The 13764-nt window shown below is 28.8% G+C and overlaps 1 protein-coding gene across 1 annotated transcript in view; it reads right to left on the reverse strand.

Annotated features, from left to right (window-relative positions):
* LOC107453307 (dynein axonemal heavy chain 3) overlaps nucleotides 1-13764 on the reverse strand; it is a 111078-nt gene that overhangs the window by 15678 nt on the left and 81636 nt on the right. The window contains exons 68-73 of the mRNA XM_071181745.1: nucleotides 12656-12762; nucleotides 11150-11293; nucleotides 9523-9686; nucleotides 7535-7688; nucleotides 2337-2465; nucleotides 1382-1647 (exon numbers count right to left, since the gene is read on the reverse strand). Coding sequence (XP_071037846.1) covers nucleotides 1382-1647; nucleotides 2337-2465; nucleotides 7535-7688; nucleotides 9523-9686; nucleotides 11150-11293; nucleotides 12656-12762 — 964 coding nt within the window. The remainder of the gene's footprint in view (nucleotides 1-1381; nucleotides 1648-2336; nucleotides 2466-7534; nucleotides 7689-9522; nucleotides 9687-11149; nucleotides 11294-12655; nucleotides 12763-13764) is intronic.

Here is a 13764-nt window from a genome sequence, read left to right on the forward strand (position 1 = left end):
CCCAAGAAACTGAAGAGGTAATATATTACCCGATTAAAAATTTCGTTCCCTTCAAAAATAATTAGGGCTGTGGCAGCGCAGTGGTGAAATAATCGGACTCCGTTTCGGAGAAGCCGGGGTTCGATCCTCGACTCCGCTAAAACCTACTGAGTGCATCGTAAAATTTGTGGAATCGAAAGTTCAGTGGTCGGTCTCTGAGCAGTATGATGGGTACAGGGATCAGTAGAAATTTTCCTTCTCCTTCACATCTATGCCTAAATTGAGAAAGTTTGCCTCTCAAATGAGATTCCCTCTTCAAAAGATCAAAATTGTGATGGCTTGTCCTTCGGATTATCCCGAGGGTTGCTTCCCAGACCGTCGCCAGTAACTCATTGTGCAGCTCTAGTGCACAATGAGCTACTGGTATGTAAAGTACCTAACTACCTACCAAAAATAAATAGCAACTAACAAGTCAGCATGTTTCAAGCGCTTAAAAAAATAGACGCCCATTTTCAAGACGTGAATGAGAAGAAAAAGTGATTAAAAAAATAATACTGGAAACGTGTTTTTATTCGCGATCGCAACACTAGAATACGCCGTCTGAGGAGAAGACCGGTTTCCTGTCTTAACCCTCCCACCCAAGGCCGTAGCCAGGATATTTTTTCGGGGGGGGGGGTAGGAGGGATATGGTAAGAAGCAAGGACAGATTCAGACATGCAAAGTAGGGGAAAAACATTGTAACGAATATTGTTTATTCTGTTGTTTGCAAAAGTTAAATTAGTAATTAAAAAATATTACATAATGATTATTTTTCAATTAATATTACATAATAATTATAATTAATTTGTAAACAAAGTTTACAAAGACATGCGACGGGGATTTGAAGAAAATTTTTCGATTACTTTTTTAGGACAAACCGGAATATCCCGAAATATGCTTAATAAAGTTAGCCCTGTTAGGCTTTCTTCTTTAGTAGCATTTCTTGTTGCTGTTTTTACGCGCTTAAGAGTAGAAAAAGTTCGTTCTGCAGTTGCTGTGGTGATTGGCAACGTAGCCAATATTGATAACAAGCAATAAATGTTTGGGAGAAAGAGACTGTCACATTCTTTCATTGCTGAAAGTGCCGTATCTGGTCTACTAAGGGGTTCACGCAGGTTCGACTTTGATGCCCATACTTCGATTTCTCCCATGAGGTTTTCGATGTCAATGAAATCTGCGTAGATTCGGAAATTGCATAAATTAATATGCTGAAAAACAATTGATTTCGGGGGAGGAGTCTAACCGTAGGAAAGATGAGAAGCGCTTGAAACATATCGACTGCTATTCACTATTTATTTTTGAAGCGAATGAGGTTTTTAATCAGGTCATAACATGTACACTTCAATAATAAATCTAAATTTACCTTGATAATAAATCTGCAATGTAGCTTCCAAGCGGCTTCAAAGAAGGATAAGACTTTGCGGACCACATAGCGGGAACTTTTCCAATGAGCATACAATCGAACACTTCCTCTAATTCAGCAGACATCACAACTAATCCCTTCACAGCCTTTTGCAAGTTTTTTAAGGATTCTCGGACCACAGATGTCAGTCGGTTATACCGTATCAATTCTTGGCGCAACACAGTATTCATGGATTCAGTATATACCACTGGGTATTTTTCAATTATCTGGGAAATTAAAAAAGCTACCTATTAGAAATTTTAATTTTTTTTTCTTTGTTAGACGTATGCTAACTCTCTTTACAACAAAATTAACAACAACTTAATTTCACAAATAAACTGACAATATATCTAATCTAATCGGTAGTATCTTTCGAGGCATGCAAAATGCAAGGTCACCAATCATATGATTGGGTGGTGATATCATATAACTTAAGATGTAAAGCGCACGATATGTTTGCTTCTCTATTAATTTTTTCTGGCATAATTCTGCAATAAGCAGTTCTTGAAAAATAGTTATATACTATACAGTTTGTTTTTATCAGCTTAAACTGTAATCAAATTAAATTTAAAAAAAACCTAGAAACTAACAAATGTGTAGTTTAGAATTACTTCTATTTCTCCATATCCAATAAAGAGATTCGTTTATTTTCCACCTAAAGATATTGTGCTGTCTACTAATATTATAACTTCGAAAGTTTGTAAAAAGTACAAAAAATTAATCAAAAAAAAAAAAATGCAACTAAAAAGTTCAACGTAAAATTCAAAATGGCAAGGATAGTTAACTCAGGCTCAAAATATCACTAAAGCAGATTTTTTAACGCTTAATCTGAAATTTATATCAGTTTCATCTCATTTTGAAAAATACTGCCACAAAATTGTCGAATTTATGGAAGCAAAACATCATAAAATATTACTGTATCCATGTCGAAGTCTGCTGGAAGCTTTGCCAATATATCATCTGCAAGATCGTAAATCATATCACCTGAAGACTGGGCACCAGTCCCGCTAGACTTTCCTTGAGTTAATAGAATTCCATCTAAAAGCTGAAAATAAATAAAACCGAAATGTCAATTTTATAAAAAAAAAATGGAGTAAGATTTGTGTGTGCATCTTTGACCTGGTCAGGACCGATTTTCGAAAAAAAATTTAGTATTGATTTGTAGATGCCGGTCATAAGATTTTATATTCATCCACAAAAAATATTTTTAGCCCACTTAATTAGTGTTTTCTATTTATAGGCATTTAATTGAAATATCGAGTTGTAGATGAGATCCCCGAATTTTATTCTACCGATTTTTCTTGTCTATTTACAGTCAACGAAACCTCTGCAACGCTATGAATTCCGAAATTCATGTTCTAAAATTTATCTGCAGAACGTGTTGTAAAATATTTGTATTCAAATGTGGCAGTATTTCGTAGGTTTACAAGTTTTAAAACGTAAGAATGTCTAATACTACAATACATGATGAAATAATTGCGCTTCCTTTTTCATTAGCGCGACAGCCCTTTGTGTTCCTTGGCCTTCATTAAACATCCATTTCAAGCTGCTTTATATTTAGGTTTTTATAAATAACTGCGCTACTAAAAAAAATACTTGAAATTAATTTAATTAAACATTATGACATAAAAATCAATTAAATAAAAAAATAATTCTGTAATATTAACTTTAAAATCATAAATATTCTTGATTTAATTTTTTTTTAGCTTATTATTTTGGAATTCTATTTCAAGTAATCAGTTTTATAAATTTACTTCAGAAATTATTTTTGAATCGCATGGACTCGGAAGTTTTTTCCCCACTCTAACAAATTTGCATGAATAAAAGGGGGTCATAGTGCGTTGTCAGAGAAGATAAAGAACAAGCTTATAATACAGAAGATATTAATTTTGTCTGCAAAATAAATTTTAATGGTTATTCATTTTTGATTGTAAGGCATTTTTTAAACTCAATGCATTAATGGAATTCCTAGGGGATTTCGCAAAGCAGCGAGTTCGATTATCAATTGAGAAGCTGTTCTAATGGAAAATGAGGTCATTTTCACTACAGGATAGCCGAACAATGTGGTGTTTCAGCGTCATGGTGTAATATTTGAGCAAATTACATCAGCCGTCATCATGTAATACTTGAAGGAATTGCACCATCCTTTTCGTCATTGAACGGCCCTAGCGAATCCAGACGGGAAAACTCCCAAATTTATAATTAACTCTTAACTTCTTCCATAGAACAATCTAGTTTCACATACACATCCGATTCGGCAATACTGCGTGAAGGCAGCTCTCACCAATCATGTCACTGTTAAACTTATTTCCTTTTTTTTCTTATTAAATGTTAAGTTAAATTATTGAATTATTGTTGTTATTTTATCTTCTGCTCCACAAACTCCTACATATATATATGTAGATAAATTCTCAATTTTTGTTGATTGGCTAATGGTAGAACACATAAAAGTTACTATTATTTAACAACAACATTGTACAAAATTTTAGAATTATAAGTTAATTAATATCTTCTGAATTAATATCTTCTTTTAATTAAATAAATCATACTTCATTTTAATGCAATTGCAATTTTTATATACAAAATTCAATATCGTCGTGGAAGCAGAAGATATAAACTTATGAAGTTTTGTACAAACATTTAAAAAAATATTAATTTTTACCACAAACCGATCAACAAATTCTGTAATATTTTACAAATTTTTTAAATGTCAGGCAGTTTTAGTCTATTTTCCCCAGCTTCAGGTCCATTTAGGCAACAGAAGACTCAGAGTCTGACGATAAATTCTTTTTGGAGATAAATTATGTTTATGATGTTGGTGATAAATTCTATTGTCAGGAATGTATCATTATTCACCAGAGAGAAAATTAAGCAATAAGCTAGTCATGGAGTGATTACAATTTTGATTAACATGAAATTCTTCTACTAGAGGTCAGGATATGCAATTGAAACTTACATTGTTATCAAGCGCGGCTACTCCAGCATAGACTTGAGTAATCAAGCTAGTTGGAAAGTTGTCAAAATTTTGACTGCATCTTCTTTTTTCAATCAATTTTCAGCCCCTCTCAAAAGCAAATTTAAAAAAAAAATATAACAACTAAGAAAATTAAATTTTGTTTTAAGAAATTCGTCGCATAATGTTTACATAAGATTTTAAATTTTGAATAAGTTACAGATTATTGTTGTAGTCTTATTTTATTCCAAAACTAAAATTTAAAAATTCTACTCTCACAGACACAAAAACATGTTAATAAAAACTAATAAAATCAAACTTTGGTAAAAAGTGTTTGCCTATCCTGTTAAAGTATTGGAAAACTCAACATTCATGTTTGGTATGAAATATATGCTTAAATTAGATTTTAAATTTTGAAAAACTTTCAAATTATTGTTGTTATCTTATTTTATTCAATAACCAAAATTGAAAATCGGACAACAATTCCGATAATATGTCCTAGAATTATTTTCTTATACAGTTGTGTTTTCCTTTCCTTTTTTCAAAATAATTTTTTTAATTTATGTGTAATCAGACACACATTTATGGTATCAATTTATGCCACAGCTCAAATTTGTTTTAAGTTTTGAACTTTAAATTAGGTAAAACTAATTAAATTAACAGAGGTTTGATTATGATTCATAAAAGACTCTAGTGAAGAAAATTAGAATAATAACAAAAATTGAAAAAGCAACAAAAATAAAAATATAATTTATTATCAAATAATATATACACAGTAACAAAAACTATAAGTACAACTGATAATAGAGACATAAAAAAAAAAACATTTCCCAGAAGTTATAAATTTGTTTAATAAAATTGCATATTATTAAATTTATTTTAATTTATTAAAAAACTAATTACTCACCTCTTGCTTATAAACCAATACAAATTGCTACTTTTGCAAGATTTCATAAAAACAGATATTGAGTGTTATGAATAATAAAAGTAAATCATTGTACAATGCTGTATATTCTAAGATTTTATTGTAAAAAATTGAACCTCATAAGTTTATATTCAGAATGACACCTAAATCTAAGTGTTTGACCCATGAGGATATAAACACATAAATTAAATCAAGTTGCACATGAATTTGCTAATTATGTTTTATAAAAATGGAAATAAGAGTAATTTAGATCGTATGATGGATTTAGGTAAGTCAGCTTCCAATCACTAACATTTTCATGGTGTATTTTTTACTTGAATGAAATAAAATAAAATACAATGAAAGTCCAAAGAAACTGACTTTATGTGGATTAACACAAACTCAGATTACTGAGTACTTAGACCGTCCTGAACGCTACATTTAAACATGACTATTATTCAGCGAGACATTAAGCATTCACATATTAAAAGAATACACTTATATAGATAATTACATAATATATAACGAACAATTTACATGCAAATGACAAACTCTTTCAGTTCAATACTTAATATAATCCATAAGAAAATATATACATATATTGTTTCTATTTAAACAAATAATTCATCTAGTAATGAAATCTATTATATTTTAGATAATCTTAAACTATTTCATGCTTGAATTTATTTGGAAGTATTTCTTTAAAAATTTTGAAAAGATAAAAAATGGTGTGAACATAACCCCATTCATTGCAATATCTAGAGTGAAATATAATTTTTCTGGTGTTGAAATTGTATTTTTACCTCAGGAATATAATTTTCTATATCTTCGAAACTAAGCATTTCTTTCCCTTTCAAAAGTATTTCCTTTAAAAAAAGCATTTTTTTTCCCTTTCCTTTTCAAAAATTTTATATTTTCCATTCTTTTAAGGTTATAGAACTCTCTGGACAATCTGAAATGTGCCCTTTGTACTTATGACATTATCAAATTACAATGTTTTATACTAAAAAACATAAAAGAAAGATATATATAACTGAAAAGAAGTTATTAATTAAATTGTGCTCTTAAAGGAAAAACTGTTTTGTAAGTACCGTTTTTACTTGAAAAAATAATAAAAGTAAGAATTATTCAACAATGTTTTTTGCAAGAACAACATGATATTTAATATTGCCTGGATTTTGATGATTTCTAAAAAATCCATAAAAGTAACTTTAAAGATATCAAAAGTGCTTTAAAAAAATAAAAATCTCTTTATAATCAAAAAAGAATTTAAATTCAAAACATTATTTCTTTCCATAATAGATAATCTATATACATATATATTTCTCTGATGTGGCACCATAAACTTAGGTATTTCTCTATCTATGGCAACACTATAGTTGTTATTCATTTTTTTAGTAATTTAAGTAGCATTAAAAAATTAGTTATACGTTAAGCTCTTATTTAGAATTATTTTGTATTTTTAAAGAAATATGAACTTAGTTATGAAATAATTAGTTAGATTTGTTTTTGATCCTTTTCGAAATGTCTGTAGAAATTTTAAACATAAACGGTGCTATTGTGCCATATTCTGTCATACCAAATATTGGTGATGGAGGTTTCTTTTTTTGAGTAATAGCATATATATAATACAATATTCAAGTTATAAACCAAAAGTAACACAGCATGTAATGGTACGTTGAGATGAGTTATCTTATGACCATCTCAATCTCATTTCACAACAGAGATGGAATTAATTTTAATACTTCTACTATGCTGAAAGTTCCAACCTCATATTTATAGTGGTGGCTACTTACCATAATGACATGTGACTTAATGACTGTTAGTTAATGTTAACAAATCACAAAATTATTACTAAAATTCAGTACATAAAGAACTTTGGCAATATCACCGACATCTCTGGAAAATTGTTTAAATTGAAATCAAAGTAGTTTTGGGTAGGCAAAGCTTTCAGCAACAGTAAGGTGGTTCAAGAATTTAGTTAATAAATTGTTGGAAGCTAATTAAGGTGTTAGGATTTTAGGAGGGGGTAGAACAATTAAATATTTAAATACAGTTACAACATGCAATCGGCTTGGTTACCATTAAAATTTACATGTTGTACTGGATAATTTTGAAAGGCTGGTTGACAAAGGTTGTAAGTTGTTTTAAAATACATAAGCTTAAAAAAAACTGAGTTGCATTTTCCAGTAAAGTAATAGATACTATAAAGATAGGGAAAAATCACCTGGATAGAAAAAAAAAACTGTCAACAAACCTGTTGAGTTTCTTGGTTGTCTTTGGAAATATCAGCATTTTCATGAAGTCCAAATACTTCAGGGTGAGGAATAATCGGCAAACTCCGAATGTATTGTATGAAACCTTCTTGTTCAAGATCACTGGGAGTATGATAAAGCCCACTTTCAGAGAACCTAGAAAAAAAGTGTTTTTATCTTTTAAAATATTTTTAAGGAAAAATAAATGAAAACGAATAAATTTATAGACATTATTATGATAGTTTACGAAGTGGGAATTATACAAATGGCGAAAACTCAAAGGCAGGATTTAGTTTTATCAAATGAGTATTACAAATATTCAAATTCAAAATAACACAATAATTTTCAATAAAAGATAATTCAATTATGTAATTAAAATAATTCAACCATATGCTTGTAAATGTACGTTTTTAATTTTAACAACTGAACAAAGATTAATGAGGGATGCCACTCAAATCTGGAAAAAAAATTCCCTGTGTTTTCCATGTAGATATTATACACAATATATTAAGAGGAAACACACTATCACTGCGCTTTTGTGTGAGCTATATTGTACTAACTATACTAAATTTAATTACTGGAAAAACTTAGAGAAAATAGGTACAGGTGAGCATATTTAAAACAAATAATGATAGAGTAAATTAAATTGTTTAGTATAGCTGAAATAAAATCCTTAAATATGCTTTAGCTTTGAGTAGTCACCATTTTTTAAAAGGCAAAAATAAGAAACAAAATTCTCTGTATTTTTCAAGTTTGAAAAGAAAAACTAAAAATTCTCTGTTATTTTAGGTGATTTTTAAATTCACTGTTTTTTCCAGGTTTTCCCTGTGGAGTGGTAACGCTGTTAATAGTTTGATGTGTATAAATTTCAGGCTAAGCAATAGCTTTTTGAGCTTATTTAAAAAAAAATTTCTTTTTGAATTCAAATGCATTTTTTTATATAAAACTTAGTAATTACTTAACATTTTGATTTTTTTATCATGCGCAAATAAATTTTGACTAAGTATAATAGCTCATTGGACTTTTAAACGATTTTGTCTTTAATTTAAATTAAAAGTATTTCTTTCATGATTACTTGACAATTTGAATAGGTTTATGTTTCAGAATAAATTTTGACTAAGCAATACTTTATTGATAAAAAATTTTTCTTACCAATGTCTTTAGCTGAAATTAGACATATTTCTTTATAATTACTTGTTTTTTGGAAATCTTTTTGATGCTTCAGAATAAATTTTGACAAAGCAATAGCTTACTGATTGGATCATAAGCTTTAATTGAATTAAACATATTCCTTTTACTGAATTTTATAATTATTAAATGCTTTGATCGATTTCTAGACGTATTGTGCATGGACAAACTAAAGGTCTGATTTCTTAGGACAAGCGCCTTATCTGAGCGTCAGCAGGATGTCAACGTCCCGCTGATGCCAACAAAATATTGGTTTGTTAGCTCAAGGCCTGGTTTCTTAGAACTAGTGCCTTATTTGGGCGTCAGCGGAAAGTTGAGGTAGAGCTGACGCCAAAAAAATACTTTTTTGTTAGCTCAGCTTGAGCAGTCGGTCCAACGCAGACATTATCTCTCATTGCGCATGCGTTAATAACGTAAACAAATATTTATTTTGATTTTGTATTGATTTTGTTATTGTCGACTAGTGTTTTAGAGAACAAATAATGACTTTGTCCAAGAAAAAACACATTATAGCTGAGTTAAATGAAGAATGCTATGTTTAATGTCAAAATCAAAATCTTGGTTGATTTCAATGTGCTGTTGGATGTTGTCCGCCATTGCTTCTGTGGTTAACATCACGTTGTAATCCAACTGCAGTTGTAGTTCAAGATGAACGTTCAATGACGTATACTATCAAACTCACAAATGGACCAATCAGAGGTTAACGCTGATTTCCAGCTGACGGCCTCCTGTCCTAAGAAACCAGGCCTTAAGAAAAGGCAATAGTTACAAGTATTGGTTCACATAATTTAAAAATGCTCACTTATAATTGTCATTGTCTATAATTTTAGGAGTGTAAGCAAGAGACAGCAAGGAAAGTAAAAGTCTGCGATCTTTATCATCTGTTACTCTGCCACCATAATTACACTCTCCAGTTAGATAAGTCAGAGCTTCTAATGGTACTTCTTCATAATCATTAATAAACATCTAAAACATATATTTAAAGTTCTTAAGATTTTTGTTAAAATAATTTATAATAAATATTAGATATTCCAAGAATGACAATAATAAATATTTATGCATCATTAGATTGTAATAAAAATACGCATTTATATTTGAGAAATATTATTTTGGGAAATATTATTTGGGAAATATTATTTAGCGAAATATTATATTATTTGAGAAATTTCCTTTAAAACATACATTTTAAAACTAAACAACTACTCAAAACTTCTCACGCATTATAAATAAAGCTGTAGGATATTTTTTAAAATCTACCCTTATTTTATTTCTTTAAAATTTGTAATTTTAACAGATGTAGATCCGTTGAAATTACAAACTAAAAAGAAAGTAGACGATGATGGATTTTAAAAAAGTATGTTTTACCGCATATCCAAACTAATAGTTTTTTTATTTTGAAAAAAATTTGCATGGAAAACTATCTTTAAAACAATTCTTTTTAGGTAAACGGTCAGGTGCATTGTAAATAATGTAATGTAGTTTAAGTTAGATTTACAAAAAACAGTCAAAATGCTACCCTTTTCTAGAAAGCAAAATTGATTTACTAAATTTTTGAAACTCTTTCAAATAATGAAAATGAAATCCAATTCTTAATTATAAATACTGTTTATCAATACATTTTTTACAGCTTTAAAATTCTTTAACAATAAACTTGATAGCATATTTTTTTAAAAAAGGAAGGGAAATGTTTTTTTTATAAGTAAATTATTTCAAGTTTTTGTATTTGAGCTTGTTTTAATACTACTCATCTCATTTATTTGACATAATTGCGAAATAATAGTCAACAATATTTGATAGTTGCTCCCCAAAATAATGTCAGATAGTTGAAGCTTTATCATTAGAAATAATGCAAAATATCACAGACATTTAAGACTTCACAATAAGATTTTTTTTTAAAAATCAATATTTCTGCAAAAATAAATGGTTTCAAAATTCTTTTTACACTAATACAACACATTTTTCAAATTAGTTTTAGAAATCATATACTTATTTTGCACAAAATTAATTTTTCTAAATATTATAAGCTCTTGATAGCTATTTTTAATTTGTATTTGTTTGTGAAAGTTGTTATAATTATGAGAAAAAAAACAGTCTTAGTATCATTTTCATTATTTGATATATTAGGCCAGCACATTAGATGCAGTACTAAGTAGTCTTCTATACATAATGATCAATACACCAGACTTCTACCAATAATGAGTGAAACAAACATATGGCATTGTTTTTCCTGGCACTTAAAAGAAAGGTTTCAGGTTTTAAATACTTAAAAAAACTATGAAACTAATGTCGAAAATCTCCCATGTATTACTTATAGCTACACTTATAGATAAATGAATTCATTGAAATAAGTGAATAAATTAGAGTATATCCCGTTTATGTAAATTTAATTTTTATTATAATCCTATAAGAGTTGTTATTTGACTACTCACTTGTAATTGTGTCAGGCTGATTCTCAAATCTGATTCATTGAATTCATATGGTATATTCCAACCTAATGGTCCAAATTTCCTACGTTCCTGAACTAATGCATGGAAGAAACATAAACCAAACAGAAATTTTCTCCATATTTTGGGCTAGAATGATCAAAGAGTAAATAAACTGTAATGAATATTAATAAGTAAAAATATGTGTATTGCATATAAGTACAGTTACTCATTTTGATAAACACAGAATAGAAAAGCAGTAAAAATACCTAAGTTCATATTTCTTGACATTTTTTTTCTTCTTCATTTATATCAGTTTTATTATTTGTTTAAGCTGAATTATTTAGCCATAAAAGTTCATAAATAAGGTCACACTTCTTTTTCCATATTATTAACCCTATCCTTCTCTTTGTCACTCTTTACCATACTCTCGTGGCACATGTTATAGTATATTACCATATGTTAAAAATCATATTTCACACAACATGTTAAAGATCATATTTCAAATTTAATTTTTAAACTTTAATTATATTTTTTAATAACATTTGTAAGTACAACAATAACGTTTAGATATGTACTTATTTCGATGAAAAATTTTTTTATGAACAATACTAATCTGATAATTTTAAATGTTTTTATTTAAACCAAATTGAGGAAAGTCATGCTACTAGTTACCCCCTCATCCCTCTTGCCACAATTTCCTGACTATCTCCCTCTCCTTCAAGCCTGACATCTTTTATGAATAGCACAAAAGGTTTTTGAAGCGATTAGGTAAAATAAAGTAGAGCGTTACTAATCTGAACATAAGCAATCTGAAAATTTGGATAATATAAATTTTCTACATAGCAACCTAAAGAATTGAATTCTTAACAGAAATTGAATTTTTAACAGAAATAGTTACAGTAGGGCATCTTTATTTTTGAAGCCCAAGACTTAATTGAAGTTTCAACACCAAAAATATAGGTACCTTGTGATTACTAATTTTTCCCCCATCCAATATTGTTTTATCCTATCACAATGTAGTAAATCATGTACAAGAGAGTGATTTATTGGCAGTTTTTTTCCAAGCATTAATATCTGTAAAATGTCTAATTTTACTACATGGTGATGCTTTACAACTTCGTATTTCACTTTTTTTTCTCATATCTTATAACGTTTTCAAAACAAAAAATATTAACTTCACGCTTTTTCACTAAAACGTAATGTAAAAGTTCTCATCTCGTAGAACATAGCCACTTAGCTACACCTTGACAGAGCTTTTATAAGAACAGCTACAGCTCTTACACAGTTAAGAAACACACAGATTTTAGAAGGATCCTGAATATAATCAATTGACACAATTTGGTCTAATTTTGTTTATTAAAAAGGGATTATTATTATTCTTATTATTTGAATTTATTATTATTGTTAAGGGGCTCTTTAACACAATATAGAGTGTATATTATAAAAATATAAGGTAATATTAAATATAGATAAGAAAAAAAGCAGAAATGAAAACATTTACACACAAACCTTGTTACAACCATCATAAAAAGATGGATTAGATATGGGATCACTCAAATAGGAGCGCAATAAGTTTGCCCTTAATCCTTTTGGAGGTTCATTTGTCATTTTGATGCCTATCAAAAATAAAATATTATTTTCAGAGTTAATATTAGATTATTTTTCAATGCAATGAAAATATTTAGATCTAAAAATTACATGACATCTCCATATATTCTTTTGATACCAAGAGTTTTCCTCAATCTTACTTCTTTATTCCTTCACTAGCCTTTCCATCCACTCAATTATTTGATTACTTAATCTAGATTACATTTATTATGCTCAGGGCCGTCTTAATAGCATGCAGGGCCCCCAGTCAAAGAAATATTTTGGGCCCTTATAACTGCTTAAAATCGAACTAAAAAAATTTCACATGCATAAAATAAAGCATTTTTAACGTATGCAATAATTTGAACAAATTTAAATACATTTTGATTCAAATGTATATAAATTTGTTTTTAGTAGACCCAAAAAAACTGAATTCACACAAAAATTTCACTGGAACGTAGAAAAATAGATTTCGGTTGCCTTTTTAAGTTTCCCTGGTGATAAACTATTTAAATTATTGTTGTTTGCTAGATAATCAATCACTATTTGTAGAAAGAAAAACAAAATACACAATTTATACAATATAATATATTTATTAAAAAATATATATAAACCAATTTTGTTTAGTCTGAGTTTTTTTTAATACAATTTATAAAAAGAAAGATTCTCAAGAGCCCCCTGAGTGCCTAGGGGCCCTCAGGCACTGCCCGGGTATGCCCATGCATGAAGACGGTACTGATTATGCTGTTAGACTAATGTCATTTTCAGACTAATGCAGGGAATAATGTTGAAAGAACAAACAAACTTTAAAAAAAACTAAGAACAAACTTCACAATGAACTTTTGTTACAGTAACAGTTGCTATTGTGACATGATATGTATTACGGAAAAATATTAATCATCACTACACTACAATTGAATTTTCTCAGCCACAACTTTCTCATTGATTAGCCTAATAAGAAAAAAATATTTTTTGTTGAAGGAAACCTACCAGCACTAAGTTTTAAAAAGTATAACAAATTTTTAAATTAA

This window comes from Parasteatoda tepidariorum, chromosome 6, assembly GCF_043381705.1.
Source record: "Parasteatoda tepidariorum isolate YZ-2023 chromosome 6, CAS_Ptep_4.0, whole genome shotgun sequence".
In the NCBI taxonomy this organism is placed as follows: Eukaryota; Metazoa; Arthropoda; class Arachnida; order Araneae; family Theridiidae; genus Parasteatoda; species Parasteatoda tepidariorum.